This window comes from Lemur catta, chromosome X (genome assembly GCF_020740605.2).
Source record: "Lemur catta isolate mLemCat1 chromosome X, mLemCat1.pri, whole genome shotgun sequence".
In the NCBI taxonomy this organism is placed as follows: Eukaryota; Metazoa; Chordata; class Mammalia; order Primates; family Lemuridae; genus Lemur; species Lemur catta.
This window is the reverse complement of record NC_059155.1, coordinates 34794621-34820745: the sequence shown is the minus strand read 5'-3', so window position 1 is coordinate 34820745 and position 26125 is coordinate 34794621. Positions and strand designations below refer to the sequence as shown.

The 26125-nt window shown below is 39.0% G+C and overlaps 2 protein-coding genes across 2 annotated transcripts; both read left to right on the top strand.

Annotated features, from left to right (window-relative positions):
- Positions 1 to 345: 345 nt before the first annotated feature.
- On the top strand, positions 346 to 20737 carry CT55 (cancer/testis antigen 55). The gene is made up of 7 exons (XM_045537839.1): positions 346 to 463; positions 1694 to 1878; positions 12721 to 12865; positions 14871 to 14983; positions 16049 to 16233; positions 17785 to 17890; positions 20588 to 20737. Exons 1-7 carry the CDS (start codon positions 370 to 372, stop codon positions 20735 to 20737), a joined length of 978 nt encoding a protein of 325 aa, XP_045393795.1. The 5' UTR covers positions 346 to 369.
- Positions 9469 to 11020, top strand: LOC123628569 (mitochondrial fission regulator 1-like). Its single transcript, XM_045538365.1, has one exon. The coding sequence runs from the start codon at positions 9593 to 9595 to the stop codon at positions 10469 to 10471; it is 879 nt and encodes a 292-aa protein (XP_045394321.1). The 5' UTR covers positions 9469 to 9592; the 3' UTR covers positions 10472 to 11020.
- Positions 20738 to 26125: the final 5388 nt, after the last annotated feature.

The window sequence follows — 26125 nt, the reverse complement described above, 5'->3', positions numbered from 1 at the left end:
GTTGGCACCCTCAGCCTTGATGGGAGGAGCCATGGTGTCCTGGCCCGCTGCCTCTGAGTGGCCCCAGGAGCCGACGTGCCTGCCCACTGCACCCTAATTGGCTGGATGGAGGCGGGGGCTGGCCATGCGCAAGAGCCTGCTCAGGGACCGGAGTGAGGGGGCTGCCTGGGAGCTCCTAGGGTGGCTGTGGCGTCCCTGGCTCTCCTGAGGGCAGCTCACTAGCGCTGCGTCCCATCGCACACAGTTTGAGGAAGAGAAGCAGGAAGCGGCTTCCCGAGGGGCCACTGTGACCTTAAGGCTCCCCGACAGAGGAGGCATCGTGCTTGGTCTGGCACACAACGTGCCCAGACTGCTGGTGGTGACGGGACCATGTTCAGGCTTCTGAGAAGGGTTTTGGGCTTCTTTCGGAAGTGGGAAGACCCCGCCGAGGAACAGTGCGTGCAGCAGCCGGAGCTCCCACAAGGTACCCTCTGTGTGTTCCGTTGTCCCACAAGCAAGGTGCCCCACCATAGGGGCTCTCCTCACCCCTCGCATGAGGCTGTGGGGACTCAGGCAAGCGCTGCATGCGGGGGTGGCTCTGTCTTGTGTGTGTGCATAGGGGAGCATCCTGAGTCCCCGAGTCCTTGAGAGTTAGGCCTGCATCGACCCGAGGCCCAGACTCTCATGTCCGTCCAAAGCAGGGAGGTGTTGACAGATAAGGCTCTGAAGGAATGTACTTTCTCTGTGTTTCCCCACAAGGTCGTGCAGCAGGTGCCTACTTATATATATTTCCAGTAGGCGTGGAACTCCCAAATTTGAGGGGGAATTTGGTCTTGTAACCCAAATTGGCATGTATTTGAAGCCAAGGGGAAGGTTCATGTCTGGTACCATAGGAGGACAGGGAACTCATTGTGCAGACAGACTGCTGGGGTCAAATCCCAAAATATTACTTACAAGATATGCTTGTGCAGAACTAAAAGAAAAGAAAAGAAAAAAGTGGATGCAGTTTCAGGGTAACTTTAAATCTCCAAATATGTTTTCGTGCTTTTTATGATCAAATGCTTAAGAATCTGACAGGGAGAAGTGTCTCATACCTGGAATCCTAGCACTTTGAGAGGCTGAGGTGGGAGGATCGCTGCAGCTCAGGAGTTTGAGACCAGCCTGAGCAACATAGCGAGGTCTTGTCTCTACAAAAAAAGAAGAAAATTGGCAGGGCGTGGTGGTGTGCGCCTGTAGTCCCAGCTACTTGGGAGGCTGAGGCACGAGGATCTCTTGACACCAGGAGTCTGAGGATTCAGTAAGCTGTGATGACCTCACTGCCCTCTAGCCCAGGCAACAGAGCGAGACCCTGTCTCAAAAAAAAAAAAAAAAAAAAAAGAAAGAAAATCTGTAGAACCTGCTGCTATTATGTTGGTGATAATGATTAAGGGGTATAATAATAGTGGAAGCTTAAATATTATATGTAGGTACGATGATAGCAGCTAACATTTACTCTAACTTGTGCAACGCACTCACAGCTCTGGACAGTTGACATTTATGTGTCTGTTAATATTCACAAAAACCCTATTAAGCAGAAATTGTAATTGTCCTTGATTGACAGGTGAAAACAGGGTCAAAGAAGTTAATAAATATGCCCACACAGTCAGTGTAGTACTTATATGTAATGAATGCTTGCATTTGAGATTAACTAATGTGACCTTTGTTTACCTCATAGATGAAATCGAGTTGAAAACTGTGCAAGGAGTTGTGACAAGTTTCTTTTGCGATTACGGCTTGATTAATAAATCCATCTTCTTCAGTAGTGATGTTGTGACTGGCAATGTGCCTCTAACAGTTGGACAACAAGTTACTGAAGTTGTTGAAGATAATAAAACTTCTCATGGATTGAAAGCAATCAGAGTAAGATTTGCATGAGTTTGGGGATCGTCTCTTATCCTAGTGGGCTTTCAATCTTTCCTTTCGTGTATTAATCCAACACCTCTAACATGACCCATAGGATAAATGCAGACTGGAATTTGAAGTCCCACTCCCCTGAAGCTATAGGTTCTTCTGCCCTAATATATGTATTGATTTCTGTTTTAAAACATAAAAAGTATCTCTTCTTCTAGTATTTATACAATATAGTTTAAAATGATAATTATTAGACTCCATATAATTCTACACTTCCTTTCTTCAGGTAAAAAAAACCCATTTTCTTTAGTATGCATTCATAGCAGTGGAATTGCTACGTCAAATGATGTGCATTTTAAACATTTTATTTCATTTTATTTATATTTTCTTCTTTTTTTCCTTTTTAAAAAATTTAATAGATTTAGGGGGTACAATTTGAATTCTGTTACATGTGTATATTGTATACTGGTGAAGTCTGGACTTTTACATTTTAAACATTTAAAAAATAGCTTTATTGAGATATAATTTACATGCCACAAAATTCTCTTAATAGTATAATTCATTGACTTTTTGTAGATTTACAGAGCCCTGTAAACATCACTTCAATCCAAGGATTTACCATTTCAATAGCTATTATCAAATTATCTTTAGCTATATTGTACTACTTGATTTTTTCGACAGTAGGCTGTGAAACTGCTTGTTTGCCCATATTGTCAAGGGTAGAAATATTATTGATCTCAAATCTTTGCAAATATGAGAATTGTAAAGCAGTCTCATAATTTTATTTGGAACTTTAAGTTTTAATGAGATTACAACAATTTTCTTTACTGTGAGCTATTTATACAATAGGGACATTGCAGCTATTACAATGTTAGTAGGTTGTATGTATCCAGGAATGCATCCATTTCTTCTAGTTATCCACTTTGTTGACATATTTGTTCAACATAGTCTCTTATGATATTTTTTATCTCTGTGATATCAGTTTTAATGTCTCCTTTATTATCTTCTATTTTATTTATTTGAGTCTTCTTTCTTTTTTCTTAGTATAGCTAAAGGTTTGTCTATTTTGTTTGTCTTTGCAAAAAACCAACTATTTTGTTTATCTTATGTATCGTTTTCTCATCTCTATTTCATTTATTTCTGCTCTAATCTTTATTCCTTCTCCTAATTCCTTCTCCTAATTTTGGGTTAAATTTTTCTTGTTTTTCTAGGTATTTGAGGTGTAATGTTAAATTGTTCAAGTGTTTCTTTTTTGATATAAGTGTTCATTGGTATAAACTTCACTTTTAGAACTGCTTTTGATGTATCTCATAGGTTTTGGTATGTTGTGTTTCCATATTTGTTTGTCTCCATACATTTTTAAATTTCCCTTTGAATTGCTTTATTGATACATTGGTTATTTAGGAGGATGTTATTTAATTTCCACATATTTGTAAAGTCCCTCCTGGTTTTGACTTCTAGTGTTATACCATTGTGATCAGAAACCATAGTTGGTATGACTTCAATCTTCTTAAATTTGTTAGGGCATTGTGTAGCATATCATATGATCTCTCCTGGGGAATGTCTGATGTGCACTTGAGAAATATATATCTTCTACAGTTGTTGTATAGAATGTTCTGTTAATGTCTATTAAGGTCCATGTGATCTACAGTGCACTTTAAAGCTGAAATTTCTTTGTTGATTTTCTGTCTGGATGATCTCTCCATTGCTGCAAATGGAGTGTCAAAGTCCCCTACTATTATTATATTGCTTTCTATTTCTCCCTTTTTCTCCCTTTAGATCTATTAATATTTGCTTTATATATTTAGGTGCTCTTATATTGAATGCATATATGTTTAAATTATTATCATCTTACTATGAACTGACCCCTTTATTATTAGATAATAAACTCTTTGTTCTCTTTTTACAATTTTTGACTTAAACTCTATTTTATTTTATATAAATGTAGCTATTCCTGTTCTCTTTTGGTTTCCAGTTACATGGAATATCTCTTTTCATCCTTTCACTTGTACTCTATGAGTGTTCTTTAAGGTGAAGTGTGTCTCTTATAGACACCTTAAAGTTAGGTCTTGTTTTCTTATCTTTTCAACCGTTCTATGTATTTTAATTGGAGAATTGAATTCTTTTATATTCAAGGCATTTAGTGATCAGTAAGGATTTACTATTGTCATTTCATTAATTGTTTTCTACTTGTTCTGTAGATCTTCACTTCCTTTCTTCCTCTCTTATTATCTTTCATTATAGTTAACAAATGTTCTCTAATACTATGTTTTGATTTCTTATTATATTCAATATATCTATTATAGGTTTTTTTTCCTTCATGGTAAGCATGAGGCTCACAAAAACATAGTTATAAAAGGTTATTTTAAGCTGAAAACAATTTAACTTTTATTACAAAATAAAAACACTCTACCCTGTAACTTCATCCCCATTTTGAATTTTTGTATTTACAACTTTTTATATTGCATGCACCTTAACAAATTATTGTGGTTATTTTATTTTTACCGGTTTTCTTTTCCAATCATCATACTAAAGATATAAGTGATTTAGATACCACCACTACATTATTCGAGTATTTGGAATTTGTGTACTTACTTTTATCAGTGAGTTGCATACTTTCAGATGTTTTTGTGTTACTCATTAGTGTCCTTTACTTTCTGCTTGAAGAATTCTCCTTAGTGTTTCTTCTATGACAATTCTGGCTGTGAATAACTTTCTCAGGTGTATTTTGAGAAAATTTGTATCTCCCTTTCATTTCTGAGTACATCATTCTTGGTTGACAGGGCTTTTTTCCTTCAGCACATTGAATACATCATCCCAGTCTCTTCTGGTGTGTTATTGTCTCATTCTCTCCTGGCCTGTAAGATTTCTGCTGAGGATTCTGCTGCTAGGCATTAAACTGCTTTATATGTGATTTACTTCTTTTCTCTTACTGTTTTCAGGATCTTTTCTTTCTCTTTGATCTTTCACAATTTGATTAGAATATGCTAGAATAGCCTTATTTGCACTGAATCTGAATGGAGGCCTTACACCTTCCAGTACTTAGATATTTATATCTTGATCCAGATTTGCAAAGTTTACTGGTATTATTTTTAAATAAGCTTTGTATCCATTTATCATTTTCTACTCCGTGTTGAACATGAATAACTCATACAATGCCCCTTCTGATATTGTCCCATATATTGCATAAACTTTCCTCATTACTTTTCATTCTTTTTTCTTTTATCACCTTTGTGTATTTTCAAACAATCTGTGTTCAAGTACATGGATTCTTTCTTCTGCTTGATCAATTCTGGTGGTAAGGTGCTCTGTTGTACTTTTAATTTCCTTTGTTGTATATTTGTACTTCAGGATTTGTGTTTGCTATTTTTTTATTATTTCCATCTCTATTGTAAATTTTTAAATCGTTTTTCTGTATTTTATTGAAGTTTTCTGAGCATCCTTAAAGCAGATATTTTGAATTATTTGTCAGAGAATTCATACATTTGTTTCTCTTTAGGGTCAGTCATTGTTACCTTGTTTCTTCAGTTTGGAGATGTCATGTTTCCCTGATTGTTCTCGATCCTTGTGTTCATGTGTTGATGTATGTGTATTGAAGAAGTAGATGTTTATTTCAGTCTTTGCAGTCTGGCCTTACTGGCAACATCCTTCAGGAATAAGCCTGTCAAATCCATAATAGAAGGCCTTGCATTGTGGTCCTTAAGCCTGTGAACACTATAGCCATTAAAGCACTAGGGGGCGCTGTAAGCTCCGGACTGCAGCAACAAGTGCTGCACCAAGCTGCAATCCTATAGCTACCGAGGCTGACCCCTTGCCAGGCTGGAATCCAAGCCCCCATCAGTGAATTCTGCCTGGTACTGTGGAATATTCTCATAATAAGGCCGCTGTAGCTGCCACGCAGAGATGAAGGCTGGAGCTTGAGTCCGTTTAGCTGTGTCTGAAGATTCCTGTCTGGTGCCATGGGGAGTCTAGAAACTCAGTCAACAGGCACCCTCCCAGAATTAGGAATTACGGGCATTTTTACAGTGCTGGGTTTTAGCATGCCAGACGTGATATTGTGTTCCCAGGCAACGATTTACACTTACTTCTCTGTCTTTTCTCCAGGTGGAGGGTATCTCTCTCCATGCTGGGGGTTGGGGAGGAGTGATGCGGGTAATGGAAAACTGTTCTTTCTACCCTCTTCGGTGCATCTTTTATTATTATTATGCTATATCCAGATACTGTGAACTCTAACCTACTATCTTTTGTTCACGTGAAGGTATTTTCGTGCATGTATAGTTATTCAAATTGATGTTTCTGCTGGCGGACAGTCACAGGAGAGTCCTGTTCCACCATCTTGCTCTGTCCCTTCTCCATCTGTTTAATAGTTATATGCTACAAATATTTCCATCTTGTCCATGTAGCTTTTGGGTTCAGGGAGAATCCTTAGAGAGGGTAATTGCAATTTATAATTTACACGAATATTCACTTAGCTTTTCTTCCAAAAGCTATCAGTTTATTTACATCTAAACATTCAGGCAGCCTGGTTTGATGTAGGTGTGCAGACTGAAAAAAGGATCCATATCTTATTTCATTCACGGCTACCCAGTTGTCTCTTACCATTAATTGGATAATCCACTATACCTCTACGGTATTGAAATGCCATGTCTATCATACAAGCATCTGAATCTGCCTGCACTCCCTATTGAGTTGGTGTTATTTGTACAGGAAAATAAACTGAACTGGGAGAGTGGGAGTTTGGCAGGAAACATGGGCAAAGGTTTAGCCTACAATATGTCTGTGGACTAGTGTGGAATCAAGGAACAGAGGGGTCAGAGCATGCTATGGATCATCACTTGGATACCGACTGAAGTGGTGGTAGATACATAGACGGGAGATTGGTCTTCATTCCTGTATGACAGTAAATGAGGAGAAAATAAACATGAGATTGGTATTGACTGCTGCAAAGACACCAGTTGAGAAATGGGAATAGCAGTGAACTCAGCTATTAAAAAAAACATGGAAAATGATTTACAACTCAGTGGCTCAAGTTTCCATCAGACATATTTGAAGAACAAATTCCACTCCTAGGAGTTTATTCTATAGGTAGATCAGGCAAGTAGGCAATGTGTTAGAATACAAGTTACATTTCTAATAATGTGGAATAAACTGTGGTGTATTCATTCATTGGGATGCCATATTAGTAATACTTTTTCAGTGATCTCTCATTTTTTAAAGTGTTTGTGTTCATTATGTGAAACTTTAACAGTAAATACAATGTTAATTTGCATTTAAAATAGGGCATATACTCAGAAATTGCAGGAGCAATTAAAAACCTCCCAAAACGGAAAAGTCCCAGACCAGATGGCTACACTTCAGAGTTTTACCAAACATACAAAGAAGAACTGATACCTATACTACAGAAATTATTCCACAACATTGAGAAAGATGGTATCCTTCCTAACTCATTCTATGAAGCCAATATCACCTTGATACCAAAGCCAGGAAACAACACAACAAAAAAAGAAAACTACAGACCAAATATCCCCCATGAATATAGATGCAAAAATGTTCAACAAAATTTTAGCAAATCGAATTCAGCAGCATATCAAAAAAATAATTCACCATGACCAGGTGGGCTTTATTCCAGGGATGCAAGGTTGGTTCAACATATGCAAATCTATAAATGCAATTTGCCTTATAAATAAAAGCCAGAACAAAGACCATATGATTCTCTCAATAGATGCAGAAAAAGCATTGGACATAGTCCAGCACACCTTTGTGATGAAAACTCTTAACAAAATAGGCATAGACAGGTAATACCTTAAAATTATCAAGTCTATTTATGACAAACTCACGGCCAATATCATACTGAATGGGGAAAAATTGAAACCATTCCCACTTAGAATGAGAACCAGACAAGGCTGCCGACCATCTCCTCTTTTATTCAACATAGTGCTAGAAGTCCTTGCTAGAGCAATTAGACAAGAGGAGAATTAAGGGCATCCAAATGGGGGCAGAAGAGATCAAACTCTCGCTCTTTGCTGATGATATGATATTATATCTAGAAAACCCCAAGGATTCAACCAAGAGACTCCTAAAATTGATAAATGAATTCAGTAAAGTCTCAGGATATAAAATCAATACACACAAATCAGAGGCATTCATATGTGCCAATAACAGTCAAGCCAAAATTCAAATAAAAACACAATAACTTTTACAATAGCCACAAAGAAAAATATCTAGGAATATATATAATGAAAGATGTGAGAGACATACACAAGGAGAACTATGAAACACTAAGAAAAGAAATTGTAGAAGAAGTAAACAGATGGAAAAATCTACGTTGCTCAGGAATTGGTAGAATCAGTATCATTAAAATGACCATACTACCTAAAGTGATCTACAGAATTAATGCAATCCCTATCAAAGTACCATCATCATTGTTTGCAGATCTAGAAAAAATAATTCTACACTTTGTATGGAACCAGAGAAGACCTTGTATAGCCAATGCACTCTTAAGTAAAAAGAACAAACTGGGAGGTATCAGTCTACCAGACTTCAAGCTGTACTACAAGGCTATAGTAACTAAAACAGCATGGTACTGGTGCAAGAACAGAGACATAGACGTTGGAACAGGACTGAGAAACCAGAGATGAAACCATCCGCATATGGTAATCTAAACTTTGACAAAGCAGACAAAAATATGCACTGGGGAAAAGAATCCCTTTTCAACAAATAGCGCTGGGAAAGGGGGATAGCTACATGCATAAAAATGAAACTGGATCCTCACCTTTCACCTCTCACAAAAATCAATTCAGGATGGATAACAGAATTAAACCTAAGGCATGAAACCTTAAGAATTCTAGAAGAAGATGTTGGGAAGAACCTTTCAGACACTGGCCTAGGCAAAGAATTTTTGAAGAAGACCCCCAAAACAATCACAGCAGCAACAAAAATAAACAAATGGGATCTGATGAAATTAAAAAGCTTTTTCACAGCCAAGGAAACTATCATTAGAGCTAATAGACAGCCTACAGAATGAGAGAAAATATTTGCTCTCTACGCATCCAATAAAGGGCTGATAACAAGAATCTATTTAGAACTTAAAAAAATCAACAAGAAAAAATCAAACAACTCCATCAGTAAATGGGCAAGGGAAATGAACAGAAACTTTTCAAAAGAAGACAGAATAATGGCCAGCAAACATATAAAAAAATGCTCAACATCTCTAATCATTAGAGAAATGCAAATCAAAACCACAATGTGATATCACCTAACCCCAATGAGATTGGCCTCTATCAAAAAATCCCGAAACAACAAATGCTGGCAAGGATGTAGAGAGACAGGAACACTGTTACATTGCTGGTGGAACTGCAAATTAGTGCAACCTCTGTGGAAAAGAATTTGGAGATACCTCAAAGAGCTAAAAATAGAAATACTATTTAATCCAGCAATAGCACTATTAGGCATCTACCCAAAAGAGCAAAAGACATTCTCTAATAAAGACATCTGTACCCGAATGTTTATGGTAGCACAATTCACTATTCCAAGGATGTGGAAACAACCCAAGTGCCCGTCAATTCATGAGTGGGTTATTAAAATTTGGTGTATGAGAGCCCGGAGCCCGAGGCTGAGGAAGGGAAAGCTGGTGTTCCTCTAGATGGCCTGATATGAAGGAGTCACACCTCTCGCCTCCCCAAGCTGCAACTGCCTTGTCCTTCAAGTGCAGGAGCTGGTTGAAATGTCAGGAATGGAAGCCAATGTGACTATCCCAATCTGGCAAAACAAGCCACATGGGGCTGCTCAAAGTGTAGTGAGAAGAATCGGGACCAACCTACCCCTGAAACCCTGTCCCTGGGCATCTTTTGAGACTCTGCCCAATATCTCTGACCTGTGTTTAAGAGATGTGCCCCCAGTCCCTACCTTGGCTGATATTGCTTGTATTGCTGTGGATGAAGAGGAGACATATGCCCGGGTCAGGAGTGATACACGCCCCCTGAGGCATACCTGGAAGCCCAGCCCCCTGATTGTCATGCAGCGCAATGCCTCAGTGCCCAACCTGCGTGGGTCAGAGGAGAGGCTCCTGGCCCTGAAGAAGCCAGCCCTGCCAGCCCTAAGCCGCACCACTGAGTTGCAGGATGAACTGAGTCACCTGCGCAGCCAGATTGCCAAGGTAGTAGCAGCTGATGCAGCTTCGGCTTCATTAACACCAGATTTCTTATCTCCAGGAAGTTCAAATGTCTCTTCTCCCTTACCTTGTTTTGGATCCTCATTCCACTCTACAAATTCCTTTGTCATTAGTGACATCACCAAAGAGACAGAGGTAGAGGTACCTGAGCTTCCATCAGTCCCCCTGCTTTGTTCTGCCAGCCCTGAATGTTGCAAACCAGAACACAAAACTACCTGCAGCTCGTCTGAAGAGGATGACTGCGTCTCTCTGTCCAAAGCCAGCAGCTTTGCAGACATGATGGGTATCCTGAAGGACTTTCACCAGATGAAACAGAGCCAAGATCTGAACCAGAGTTTATTGAAGGAGGAAGACCCTGCTGTGCTTATCTCTGAGGTCCTAAGGAGGAAGTTTGCTCTGAAGGAAGAAGATACCAGTAGAAAAGGAAACTGACAACACTCGGCCCTGCAAACTCAGTCTCATGCTCCTGGAATTCCTTTAATAGCTGCCTTCCTCACCGCAGATGTTTCTGCCTCTCAGTGAGAAATCTTCTGTAACAGTCTTGCTGACAAGCTAAAGCTTGGACTGAAAGAGAAGAGCCGGATTATATGTTTCCCATATTTCAAAGTCTAGCAGAAGCTAAGGCCTGTGATTTATTACAGGTAATCATGTAGAATGGAGTGTCTCAGTTTTAAAGGGTAAGACGGAACTTTCTGTTTTTTCCTCATCCCTGTGTGAAAATAGGTCCTAAATGAATGACTTCACTGCATTAGACCCCATAAATGGTTTCATTGGACACTTTGTGCCCAGCTGTCACTCACTCTCAGTGGTTTCCTTGCAGCAGAGCAGGATAGAGCGGAAGGGGCTTTAAATGTTTGTGTACATGTTCACAGGGCAGGGCAGGGCAGGGAAAATCTTATGCTGCTCCATCAAAAACCTACACCAATGCCCTGCAATCACCCTCTCTAGATGTAGAGGTTGGACCACTGAACCAGCCAACACTTGGGCTGTGCTGGGAGGCCTGGGCTGTTTTGTTCTTAAACATATTTTATAATACTGAACAATTAAATCTACCCTCCCAGGCCTTGGGGGTCTCATTGGTTCCACTGATTAAAAACTTTCTCTTCCACGGACTTCAGTTTAAGCCTGGTAGGGAGGGGAAAGAACATACCATCTTTCTTCCAGGCCCCTGACTGCTCCTTTAGGTTGGGCCACAGTTTGTACCTACCACACCATGCATGACTCAGATGCCCTCAGGTCCCTTTCTCTATGGTATGTATACTGTGTGTGTTTGGGTTGAAGTACTACCTGACATTAAAGGAAGGATTTGGAGAGCTAATGCAAAAATAAATAAATAAAAAATAAATAAAATTTGGTATATGTATACAATGGAATATTACTCAATTATAAGAAATGACAGTGATCTAGCACCTCTTATATTTTCCTGGATTGAGCTTGAGCCCAGTATCTGAAGTGAGATATCACAAGATTGGAAGAATAAGCTCCACATGTACTCGCCATCAAATTGACACTAGCTGATCAACACTATGGTGCTCACATGGTAGTAATATTCTCCAGGGATTAGGGGGTTGGGGGGGGTAAATTCACAACTAATGGACACGGTGAGCATTGTAGAGGTGAAGGGCATGCCTCTAATCCTCACTTGGATGAGGCAAAGACACAAAATGTAGCCAAAATATTTGTACCCTCATAATATCCTGAAATAAAAATAAATTTAAAAAGAGCAAAATTGCATTAAAATGCAATGTTTTGAGAATTGAACATGAAAAAAATAATAAAATAAAATAGGGCATATATACTTGGGCATAGAAAAAAACTTTGGATCAGGGTTAATACCAAAATGTAGTCAAGAGTAATGGAATGTGAATTATGAGTGTTTGATTTTTCTTTGTGCTTAACTGTTTTTTTTTTACTTTTATTATAATGAATGTTTATTATTTGTGTAATTTTTAAAAATTATAAAATAGTGACTATGACAATTCCAATGAGCAAAAAGGTTTGTATGCCTCTCTATTATAGATAAAATAAAGCCCTAAATTGGACTTGGTATTTTCAGAAACCCTACCTCAATTGAGGCTATTTTTTAAACATGCTTCTGTTCTTCAGGCCTGTATCGTGAATGTATGATTTTGCTCTCTATTCCTCCAACTTGTGTTGTCTTTCCTGTCTTCCTGATTTTGCCCCCCCCCGCATCTTTTGCCTGGTTACATCGTTCTCTTCTTTCACACCCCAGCTCAAATCTGACTTCTTTCAGGAAATGCTCCTATTTTCTTCTAGTCTGAAATTTTCTCCCTCCTGTGAATTTGCAAAAACCACTTTTGAACGTGTTACATATCCTTTACCACAACTTGCTTATGAGTAGATATGTTTTTAATTTATTCTCATTTAATTGTGAATTACTAGTGGACAAGAACAGTATTTTTTCTCTTTGAATCTAATACTGCTGGTGCATTAAACTTTGGTGTGCAATTAATGTTTTTAAATATATTTTAACAATACAGGAAACACAGTCATGATTTTTACCATCATCTCATGTCTGTGATCCATTTGGCATGTGACATAAATTCTTAGTGTTGAAAGTGGTTGTTTAAAATATTTTTTTAACGTCAATGATTTAATCACATATATTCCCATTTTAAAATTTGTGTTATTTTTGAAGTAACAGTTTCTTCATCTTACAGGTGGATGCTATGCCTTATCATTTTGGTGGAGCTGTATCATCAGACCCAGAGACTAGAGTTGTACTCGGTTATGTTACTTCTATAAGGAAAAGTATTATTTACATTAATAAAAACTTTTACTTCCCTGTGGACATTGTTTCTGAAGGTATGATTTACACTCTTAGAAAAATGTAATTCTTGATTTTTGAGAGCATTTTCTTACTAGAACTACTTCTGTAATACAATGTACTTGGCTCCAGTCAATGGATCTTCAATATTATAGTTGGACCTTTGGAATTGAAAATGATGTATGATACAATATAGGGACAGATAAGTAATATTTATAAAAATGTGTGCTATCATTTATTGTGAGTTCACTTGTTGAATGCAGTCAGTAATGTCTGAATGTATTTTTCATGCATATAGGTATTTAATTTCTAATCAGTGAAAAAAATCCTCAAGTATACTGGGAAACTACTTTTAATATACTACAAACGCTTCAAAATTAGGATAGGAGATAGCCTTGTACCTTTCTCTGTGTGTGAGTCTGTGTGCATGTGTATGTGTATCTGTTGTTGAATTCTATTTGTAATCAGCAGATATGTTCTAATATATAGTTTACACTCAATGATAAACTTGGCTTTTACTATTTTGATCTATTGCAGCTGTCAGGTAGCTTGGGTATAAAAGGGATGGTTAGCTAAACCCTTCTGGGAAGCTTACTTTTTTATTTTCTTGAGTGTAAAACTAGAATTTGGACCTGAATTTTGTTTTAGGATGTTCACTCTGTCTGCTTTGAAGAGACTATGTGGGGCTAGGGCAGAGTCAGGAACTCGGTTAGCAGAACATTGTAATATTCCTGGTGAGAGATCATGGAGATTTTAATGAAGTTTTAGAAGTGGAGGATCTAAGGATTGATTTGCCCCTTGATGCATTTTGAAGTTAGAGATGAAAGCAGTTGCTGACAGATCGGAGCTTTGGTGTGAAGGAAAGATGAGTGAAAGGTAACTCTAACATTTTTGGTTTGAGCAGCAATACTAAGGGTGGTGTTGCCAATTTCAGATATAGATGGCTCAGATAAGCATAATTTGGTGAATAAGGAGAAGAGCAATTTCTCAGCTTTGGACATGTCAAATTGGTGCAGTCATGTGGATAATTGAATCTGAGGTTAGTTAGAGCTGGAGATATATACATTTGGGATTTATCACCCCATAGATATGCTATAAACCCATGCCAAAGAAATCCATGTAAATTAACACAGAGAGAGAAGAGGTCTAGCATTGTGTCTTGTGTCATTCTACAATGCTTGGTCCTAGGATATAGAAGTATTTCACTTTATTGATACTTCCAGTTTTCTGGAGTGGTTGTGCCAATTTACATTCCCACTTGGAGTGTTTGAGATTTCCAGTTGCTCCAGGTCCGTTCAGGTAGCTTTGTTATTCTGTGACTTACTTATTGCTTATTATATAATTGTTTGAAACTCCATGTTTATAACTGTAAAATGTAAGGTATTTACTTAAGTCCATCAGCTGACCACAACACCTGGGGGAAGTAATTTATTCCTACAGTAGCAATATTGCCTAGTGCTACTGCTATCACTAATACCAGTCAACATTTACATGATGGTTACTATGTGCAAGTCATTATTCTATGAGTTTTACACATATAATATAATTCTCACAGCAACTCTATATCGTGAAGAATCCTATTGTGCTTCTCATTGTATAGATGAAGAAACCAAGTCACAGAGAGGTTAAGCACCTTGACCAAGGTTGCAACCTGAGTAAATGGCAGTGTCAAGATTTAAACACAGGCATCCAGGTTCAAACTTGTGCTCTTCTGTGTGTACTTGGCTGCCTCGCCAAGGAGTTGTGAATATGGCCAATTGTTTGGTAAATCCTGTGCTGCTTTCTTAGATTGGCCGTGCTGCATAGTTGACACTTTTCCCTCTTTGACTTTATTAAATCAGTAGAGGAGGATCAATACTTAAAGGATTATAAACTTCTTTTCTGATAGAAAGATTTACAATGTGTTTCTTTCAACATGTTCAAAATGTACCTTAGATTTAGCAGAAGCTATCTGAAGGCATTACAATGTCAAAGTAACTTCTGAAATTTAACATGACCTGCTTAAGAGATAATTACACTCAGATTTCTCCATGGCTGTTTTAGGTTTTGTGCCTTATGAGGGTGACTGCTTGGAAATTGAGTATTCCATTCAGCCAGACACCTCAAACATCAAGGCACACTCAGTGAAGCCGGTGAATTGTAAGCACGTGGATCAGGTAATTTGTTTCCATGTATTAACAGCATTTGTCATTAGCTTCTGCCAAATATTCCTTTAGTGATAGTTTTTGTGCCTAGGGTTCTATTGAGTATGCTAGGAAATCTAGAAAATATGAACAAATATATTCTTTGCCAAAAAGGAGCCTAATTTCTTATTGAAAAGGCAGGCCTTACAAAAAAAATTAGAAAACAATGTAGAACAAGCATATAATAAAGTTCTAAGTTGTGTAGTCTATTTTCTGTTAGAATGCTATTAGAATGTTCTGAGAACAACTGGAAGGAAAACCATTTGTATGCAAGAAAATTTGGGGGAAAGATTGAATAGAGTGTGTTGTGGGACCTGAGCTACCAATATAAACTGGATATTATTTGGGTATTCAAGCCTGAAAATAAGCAGGAAATTAAGTGAAATAGAAGGTAGTGGACATATTTGGGTAATATTGATTTTGTTTTTTTTGTTTTTTTTTTTTGAGACAGAGTGTCGCTTTGTTGCCCAGGCTAGAGTGAGTGCCGTGGCGTCAGCCTAGCTCACAGCAACCTCAAACTCCTGGGCTTAAGCGATCCTACTGCCTCAGCCTCCCGAGTAGCTGGGACTACAGGCATGCGCCACCATGCCCGGCTAATTTTTTCTATATAGATTTTAGTTGGCCAGATAATTTCTTTCTATTTTTTTAGTAGAGACGAGGTCTCGCTCTTGCTGAGGCTGGTCTCAAACTCCTGACCTCGAGCGATCCACCCGCCTCGGCCTCCCAGAGTGCTAGGATTACAGGCGTGAGCCACCGCGCCCGGCGTTATTTGGGTAATACTGAGAGCACAGTTACTCATCAGGGACCCTGACTTTATTGTCATAGATTCTGACTTAATTAGTCTGAGGTGGCGTCTGAGCATAGGTATTTTTACAAAGCACCCCTAGTATTGCCAGTGTGCCTACCAGGTTGGGATTCATAATTTGGATATAATGACCAGGTTGGAGCCAGGGTAAGGAGGTGCAGAGCTTGTTACATTTTATTATGCTTTTTCATAATCATTTCTTCATTAATCATAATCATTATTTATGCTTACAGGTCTGTGTCACCAGTGTATGTGGAAGAAATGGGGTGATAGATGGTGCTATCTTTTTCACGTTGGATTCTCTGAAATTTCCTTTTGGATACATACCTCAAAAATATGACATCGTCAATGTGGTCATGGTGGAGAGCATGCAGCCATGCTGTATTTGGAGAGCAGTTTCTATCACCCCAGTGCAAAGGTCATAATAACAAAACATTTTCATTCCCTCTTCATCTTTTTGTCTATGGGCAGTAAAGGGCCTTGTTTAATTGAAAAACGTAGCTTAGTAAGCCTAAGCAATATTCTAAACATGACTTACTTGGTAAATCCAATTAAGATACTGGCTAGTTTACTTGGGACCATGAACACACTTGAAGGAAATGTGCTATCAATTAAAAAGCATGCTATAGCTGGCTAGTTACTGTAGGAAATTAGTTCTTGGAAACAATACTGCAAATTAATTTAAATTCCTTGTTTTCCATTACCAGGAATGGATTCTGTGATGGCAGAGGTGTGCTATGGCCCTGAAGTGACCCACAGAAGCAAAGCATTTAACTGAAGAGGCAGCAAGGCCAGCATGTTAATGGGCATGATTTAAAGTCACAGTTTGTCTTTAGTTTTGAATCTCCCTTATGCTATCTGTTGAGTTTTCATATTTCAATAGGTATTTTTTATCTTCTATCACCTATACAATTTGTTATGTTTATTGTTTAACTATTTCGTTCTTCCTCATGGTTGAATGTAATCTCCACAATGGCAGGATGTCTTTTGTTCTATTTTTGTCATTAACATATCACCAAGCACTTAGAATAGTGCCTAGCATATACTAAGGGCAGAATAAATGTTATTCAGTTCAATAAATGAATGATCAGACCACTACCGATGTTTAACGGTGGCTCATTCATCACTTGTTACCTAGGAATAAAATTGTTCAGCAACTCATTAAGACCTCAGTTGATTTTTTTAAACAAAAACACTCCAAATCTGCTGACCATAAGCCTCCTTGAGCCACTTTGTTGGAGAGGTGCAACCCATCTGCAGAATTAATAAGAGCGCAGACACAGAACCCCTCAAAGGAAAGGAAGCTGCTTACCCACTGGGAAGGATGGCACTAAAATCCCAGGAACACACACATGAAACTTATGGCCTTCCCCTAACAGAGCATTTAACCAAGAAACTGTGACCTAGGGGAAGGGACATATATATTTGGATCTTTGGGCACCACTGGAAAGTGGCTGTGAGCTCACCCCCAGTCCTGGGATTCATAATTCCACCATAACTGCCATTCCTGTAATAAATAGGGTTTGTTCCTGAGTTTGCTTTACAGGTGCAGTGGAAGCCCCCAGTGATCCAGTGATCCAGTTTCCCACTTTATAGCAACATAGGAGGATTGACTATCCTGTAGAGTTTAGGCTTTCACTCATTGGCCTACTCCAGAAATACCCACTGATCCCCCTTTATGTGCCAGGCACTGTTCTAGACACTGGAGGTATAGCCTTAATTAAAAGGACGAAATTCTGGACCCTAACGTAGCTTGCATACTTTTAATATCCTCTGTGGCTTCCTGACCCATGCAGAAGTAGCTCCTGGGATATAAAGGGGCAAGTGGGAGCTGTGGCAGCTCCACGTCCCTGTGAAAGTCATTATTCAAAAGCAGCCCCACACCTTGTGGGAATGCAGAAAAGTCCACTGTTGGATTTGAGAGATGCATGGGCCACGGACTCTACCACATCCCCATTTAATTCTCCAGTTTGGTTGATGTGGAAGAATGTTCTCTGAGAGTAACAGTGGACTATGGGAAGCCCCATCAGGTGGTGACTCAATCACAGCTCTGTTTCACCAACATCCTCACTGGAGTGAGTGAATCACAAAATCACCTGGGATGCTGCAGTTGTGGGGATGAATAAATTTCCTTCATTCTTTTAAATAGCAAATCCCAGAACATATTTGCTTTCATAGGGAAGGTCAAGCAGAGGTACTTTGAATATTTTCCCTCAGGCATATGTCAACTTCATGGCTCTTTGCCCCAATTTATAATGAAGGGTCCTTGATCATCTCACCCTCATTGGGGGACACCACACCTTTCTACCTAAATGGATGACATCATGGCACTAGGACTCAGGGACCAGGAAGTAGTGGGCTACATTAGAAACGTGTTTTCTGTAGCCAGGACAGAAATGGCATGAAAATATAGAGACCCGACACACAAGTTTCTGGGGCTCCAATGTTCTGCTATAGAGCTTTAAACTGGCATGGTGGAAAGTGGGTTGCAGATGTGCTGACATCCTATTCCCCTCAGCTCATATAAGGATATATACAATGAAAAAATTGAAATAAGACAATGGTCTTGAGCAGGGGTCAAGATCATTGCCCTTGGGCTAATTCTGGCTGTCTGAAATGAGTCTTAAAAATGAAGTTCCATTTAACTATCTGGAACATAATTTGGGCCCAATATATTGTTCCTACTCTTTTTGCCACCATGCTTCCGATTACCTCAATAATAGAGGCATTTTGATGTTTCTCATCATGATTGTGGTTTCATCTATTACTTCCTGTACCTTTAATAGGTGCTGGTTTTTTAGTTCACTGCTGTCATGAGATGCATAAAAATTTGTACATCTTCCTAAGGGTTATGTTTTGTGACTTTAACAATTCCTGCTTGTCATATTTAACTTGTGGTTCATTATTTTGTCTGAAATTAAAAATTATATTTCATCAGCTATATATGCAAGAATCCTTGTTCCTTTGTGTAAAGAACATAATGTTTAGAATTCAAGCTCTTATTTCAATGTCTATTGGAACATAATGAGTTTACACGCATACCTCCAGTGTCAGTCCACAAAAACAGGTTTATTCAACATCTTCCTCTCTTTCTACCTTTCCGTGTTCATATTGCTTCCTTCTCAACTATGGAAAATCCTTCCTCCCATCACCTTCAGTATATTTACTTATTTGCATAATCCTGCTGTGTATCCTCTCACACTGCCGGCAGCCTTCCCATTATATTCTAACTCCCTCTTTTCATGGACCCTAGCTTCCAGGAGGCCTCCTTGGAACCACCTGCCTTCCTACTCTTGGTGTGCTACCCTCCAAGAAAGGGAGGAAGAGAGAGAGAAGGGACTTTCCATTGCTTTTTGAACTCCTTAAAAACTGATTTATATTTACCACTTCATTGTAATAGTCACCCAGGAGAGCATAGGCTTTTGTTCTTCTCGAGCATCTTTCCAAGTGAGCTGACGTCAGAACCGACGCTCTGGCTACAAGAATGATGATGTCTTGGGGTTGGTAAAGGGGTGTAGATCTAAACATCCACAACTGAGGACTCAGATCGGTTAGCAGTCATGTTGGTCTCACAAGGGAGAGCAGAGTGTTCTCTGCTGAGGCAGCCTCAGCCTAGAGCAGTTTCACTTCATAAGAGCATTGCCCCAGTTAATTGTAAATGATGTTGATTAGAAACTTCATTTCCTGACTGCTTTGGGGACTTGAGGGGATACTGTATATACAAATAGTGAAAAGCATAATCTTATTTTTGAAATTCCATTGATACTACATAAAAGGTCCAAGTTATTTTGACAATGTGAAGAACATACATCACAGTGGATAGAGACTTAACATTTGTGTCTCCCTAACATTCACAGGTTGAAGCCCCTAACCCCCAATGTGATCTTATCTGAAGGTGTGGCTTTGGGGAGATAATTAGGTTTAGATGAGATCATGAGGGTGGAGCTCCCATGATAGGATTGGTGTCTTTATAAGAAGAGGAAGAGAAACCAAAATTTGCTCTCCCTCTTCTGCATGAAAACACAGCGAGAAGGCTGCCTTCTGCAAGCCAGTAAGGGGGCCCTCACCAGGAACCGAATCAGCCTGCACCTTGATCTTTGATTTCCAAGCCTCCAGAAATCCGAGATAGAAATGTCTGTTGTTTAAGCCACACTGACTGTGGTATTAATATTTTGTTATAGCAAAGCAAGAACATACAACGGTTGTAAAGCTAACATTGGCATTCTCTGACAAAAAAAGAGATCCGTACCCATTGAGTTTTGAAAAAAAGATATAAATGGGAACTTTTCCCATCCATTAAATCATAATGAATACTATACTTACTGATACATGTTATTTAAAGAACTGTCATTATATGTTTATAGAAATGATTGTTTAAACATTAATTAAATATTTATGTCCAATCTAACTTTTGTGATTGAAGGAATAACATTTTACTCCATGGTCCAACTCACATACACAAGGGAGGCTGAGTCATTGATATCAAAGAAAACCCAATTTATTGGGTGATTTTACTTACAAGTTTGTTTCCATTCTCAGAGTCCTGAGGACAGGCTACCCAGCCAGGAAAAAGCTGAGTTAGGACAAGATCTCATGTCTTCCAAGCCAGCTGTAACATTATCAGGAGAAAGGACAAATACTGTTTAGATAGAGGCAAGTGGGAAAGTGAAGTATTCAGATTTGGTGTGACTTGCCTGGAAACCAGATCCTCCCACAGCTTGCCTGGAATTACCCAGGATGTTACCCTTTTCTTATTCGATTTATTCCTGCAGTATTTACTGAGAACCCATCATACGGCAGACACTGTTCTAGATCCTGGGGGCCCGGTAGACAAGAACAACAAACAAAATCTCCGCTGTCGTGAAGCTGACATACAAGTGGGAAGAGATAGACAATACTCTGGTAAACATAGCAGTAAATAAGAATGTCTATCTAGTAATGAGGGTCATAAAGAAAAGTCAGCAAGTGTATGTGATAGGAGGTTCTGGGATGGGAGTGACCATGAACAGATTCCTTTGAAATATTGTTGTAGGGTGATGTTTAGTTTTGTTAAATGACATCATTATTCCTATAACCTGTAAATTTTCATTGGGGTTTTTAAGATAAGGGACGCTCATAGTCCAAGGTTTGGTAATCTGTTTTCTAATTTTCGAAGCTGCAGTGTTTGAGGTGTAAATGTTTAGGTAACCCTAAAATATTGCCCTTGCCCCACCTGAGTTAGAGCCTCAAGCGTGTCCATCCCCTAGACGGTGCGCACCACACCCATTAGTTGTGTATATACCCATCCTCTCCTCCACCCTTCCACTTGCCCAACACCCAATGAATGTTACTTCCATATATGCACGTAAGCGATGATCAATTAGTACCAATTTAATGGTGAGTACATGTGGTGGTTGGTTTTCCGTTCTTGTGATACTTCACTTAGTAGAATGGGCTCCAGCTCCATCTAGGGTAATATAAGGGGTGCTAGTTCACCATATATTTTTATGGCTGAGTAGAACTCCATGGTATACATATATCACATTTTATTCATCCACTAATGTGTTGACGGGCACTTGGGTTGTTTCCACATCTTTGCAATTGTGAATTGTGCTGGTATAAACATTCAATGTCTTTTGTTCCTTTTGGGTAGATGCCCAGTAATGGGATTGCTGGATCAAATGCTAGTTCTACTTGTAGCTCTTTGAGGTATCTCCATATTACTTTCCACTGAGCTTGTACTAGTTTGCAGTCCCACCAGCAGTGTATGAGAGTTCCTATCTCTCTGCATCCACACCAACAGAAGCTCCCCATTTTAAATGGTTGCAAAGCCTTTTTCCTGCCTGCAGTGGGCCATGTGCTGAGCAATTAGCCCTCATTATCTACCTTCATGCTAATGACCATCTAGGGAACCAAGTACAGTTTGCATGTCTCAGAAAATTAAGACACTTGCCCAGGGAATCAGAGCTAATAAGTTACAGAGAAACTCCAGAACAGGAACAGAGAATGATGGCTATAGAATGCCTCTCAAGCAAGTGATAAGAATCCAGTAATAAACCTTTGTCAAAATTCAGATGTGGCCTGGATGCCTGACTCCTTTGGCCCCCTAGCTGATGGGGAACATTGTCCAAGTATATGGTGTCTTCCCTCAGCCCAGCTCTGTATGAGAGATTGTGTGAATTAAGATAGCCATGGTCTCAGGAATCTGGGAGTACATGGGAAAGGAATTACTGCTGCTAGAGGTTCTCTGAGATGTCGCCCTCCAGAAATCAGGGAATAAATATATGGCGCTGGTTCACCCTGCCATCCTAACTCTCTCAGAGAGATTCTAGGTTTCAGTGAGAAGTACCTGACCTGGATGGAGGGGGCTGGGGGCGTGGGGAAAGAGACATTACAGGAGGGAAAGGTATGTTAACTGCTCTCAAGAAGGAGGTAGGACTTACAGGGAGTGTAAGATTATCTTGGCTTTTCCATATACATCATCATTTTTCCATAGCTTCATCTGCTGTAGAACGAGGTGAAAACCATGGTTTCAGTCTTTCTAGGATTCTTGTCAGTCAATGTTTGGATGATATAAACAAGCCTTAAATTCTACAAGAAAGCTACCAGAGCTCGATTTCTGCAGCATGGATTTGCCTTTGCTGGGCTGAAAAAGGGCAATGCACACTGTCGAGTGTGATATGGGCCCACATGACCCTCTTGCAAAGAATAATTTGTTATGGGGCCAGATTCTCATTTTGCGTTTTTCTTAAAATGACTTTACTTTTCAGCTGGTTTAAATTGTATTGCTTCCATCTGTTCCTGAGGCATTTTATTAGGCCTATGAATAATAGCTCTTGATAAGCTCACCACTCACCCTCTCATTTTTGTAAGTAAGTTGTGCTAATATAGAGAGACTTCTGAACATGATCTGCTTTCTCTGGCATGTTGTTCTAACATTCTCTTCCAGACAGTCTTTTCTTAGCTTTACTTTCTTCCATACTCATGTGGCTCAAATGCCTTGTTTAAGTCACACAGGAAAATGTTGCAAGTGGGAGTTTAACCCAGTTGATTACACTGTACATCATACTGCTGTCTGAGAAATGAATACAGTGAGCACCTTACCCTTTAGGAAAAGCACATGCTGGCATTGGTGTTATCCGGTGTATGAGAAATCCCGAGTTCCAGGGAAGGATTGGCAATGGCCTGTTGTCAGACATTGTTCTCTTACACTAATCTGCTGAAAAGAATGATTTTTCCACTACAGAATGATAAGATATTAGGAATCATTAGGAATTCTGTGTGTCTGACTGTTGACTGGCACATATGAAGTGACTAGGAGGAACAACAACTTAGTAAGTCATAATTATTTGCTATGGTAATAGCATGAATTCATGTTCCCCAAATTCATAGGTTGAAATCCTAATCAACAGGGTGATAGTATTAGGTGGCGGGCCCTGTGGTAGGCGATTAGGTCATGAGAGTAGAACCCTCATGAACGGGATAGGTGCCCTTATAAAGACCCCCTAGAGAGCTCCTTTGCCCTTCCCACCATGTGAAGACACAAGAAGGCACCATCAATGAGCCAGAAATCTAACCCTTACCAAAAACTAATTTTTCTGGCACTTTTATCTTGTACATCTCAGCCTCCAGAAATGTGAGAAATAAAGTTCTGCTTTTTATAAGCTACCCAGTGTATAGTATTTTTTATAACTGCCCAAAGGGATGAAGACACCATTCCTGAACCCTGATTGCATATATGGGAATATAGCTTGACTATTATCCAAGGGTATTTCTGATAGCTTGAACCATTCTTCTATTGACTAAACACTGCTCAGTAGTGGAAACAAAAACTTTACCTCAGTCCTGTCAATGCAGTGTAACTTCTGCTATGCCTTTTGAATCCTCATGGGCAAGACTGGAGATCCAGAAACTTCCCAGGACAGGTTTCAGACTAGCTGTATAGCTCCTACTAGGGTGTATGCATTGAGACTTTATCTGTTATTATACTTTCCTATTTCTCTGTGAGAAGCTGTTGACCATTTGCCAATTTGATGTTCTCAAAGGGATACTTACACTGCCTAAAAGGGACATTACCGGCACTCTCTTAAAAGAGGGTATTGCAGACACAAAAGAGAGGGATGCATAGTATTTGAGCAACTGAATTGGTGGAAGGATAAGGTCTGAGTGGCTTTTATCACCCTCAGTGGGCTCCTTGTTCTTAGGTCTGTTCTCACAAATCCAGTGTCCTTAGATGCTGGCATCTGCAGTCTAGGTCAGATGGTGATAAGTCTGGGGATGGGCCATATTTCCAGAACTTTGGATCCTTTCTATGTGAGCACACATTCCAAGGCCAGTATGTGGTGCTAAGTTTCGGTGCCTTCTTTCCAGAGGAGAATAAGCTTGATATGGCCCTTATTGCTCACAATATCATATTTGTAGTTGCTCTCTAAGGTAGACTGCATTTTGCAGATTTATGGAAATGTGCAAACGTGGGAAAGTGGAAAAATAATACCATGAAGTTGCATGCTCACATCATCTATCTACAATAATTATCAACCTGTGATTAATTGTGTTTAACCTCCGCTGCCTCCTTCTTTCCACATAAGAATTTTCTTTAAAAAATTACATACATTCCATATGAGAATGTAAGTTAGATTGCTTTGAAAAGGAAGACCAGATAGTTTTATGAACATTTCTAGGTATTCAATTTACTAATTTGTTGTTTTCATGCATTTTTATTGGCTTGTGAACTACTGTAGATATCCCCAAAGCTTTGACTGGACCAGTGAAGTGGCTGATGCAGGGGTAATTTGGGGGGAGTGGGTGTAGGTATGTGAAAGGTAGTGAATACTTATAATTTTATGTTGCTTCAGCATCCATTTTAAGTATAAGCTGGACTTTCTCATACCAGAAGCAGGATTCAGTCACCCTTGACAGTTTCCAGTTCTATATGCCATCCCACAACAGTTCTTCAATGTGGTTCTTCCAGATAGCTGCCTTATACAACTGCTCCCTGGTGACCACTTCCCTAAGGGACAGATGCATGCAGCCTACTTGATTGGCCTCGCTGACACTCACACCCCACAGGGACTGTGCAGGTAGGCCACAGTAACCACCTCTCCATCACAGCATGACTGTGACCTCTTGGGACTCATGCCTGCTTTTTTTAAACCCACTAATTAAAACTTTCTCCTCAAAGGAAAAGAAGTCATTTTATCAAAAATACACCTGCACACGAATGTTTATTATAGCACAATTCACAATTGCAAACATGTGGAATTAACCCAAGTGCCCATCAGTCCATGAGCATATTAAGAAAATGTGATATATGTATATCACGGAGTACTACTCAGCCATAAAAAAGATGAATTAACAACTTTTGCATCAACCTGGGTAGAACTGGAAACGATTATTCTACGTGAAGTATTTCAAGAATGGAAAGACACACACCACAGGTACTCACTATTAAATTGGAACTAACCAATGACCACACATGTGCATAGAGGAAAGTAAATTTCAATGGAAATCAAACAGGGGGGAGGGGGAAGAGGGGATCAGTGAAAACCTATCCATCGGGTACAATGAACACTATCTGGGTGACGGGGACAGTTATAACTGTGTCTTAGGCATTATAAAAGTGATTTATGGAACCAAAAATATTTGTACTCCCATAATACTTTGAAATAAAAATATCATCAAATTATAATTCTCAAGATAGTGTTTTGCAAGTGTTATTTAATCACATAAGTGACATTTTATATTTCATTATTTATAAATATGTGTTACAATTTGAAAATATACCCCATTTTGCAATAAAGAATTTTGTCAACAGCTAAAAAAAACCTTTCTGCTAAAAACAGATAATCAATAAAGTAAATCCACATCATTAAAATGTGGCTCTTTGAAAAGATCAATACAGTTTTTGAACCTCTAGCTAGGCTAACTAGAAAAAAAGAGAATACACAAACAACAATATCAGAAATGAAATGGGACCATGATCAATGATCCCATGGTCATTAAAAGGATAATAGGTAAACAACTCTAAGTCCACAAATTTGATAACCTAGATGGAATGAAGCAATTCCTAAAAGATGTAATGTATAAAACTCATATAAGAAGACATAGACAATCTGAATAAGCATATATCTATTTACCAAAACGAATCCATAATTAATAACTTTCCAAAACAGAAATCACAAAGTCCCACTGGGTTCAGTGGTAAATTCTACCAAACATTTAAATGAGAAATTGTGCTAATTCTCTAGAATCTCTTCTAAGTAATTGAATTACAGGGAATTCTTCCTAACTCATTCTGTGAGGCTACCATTTAACCTAATACCGAAATCAGA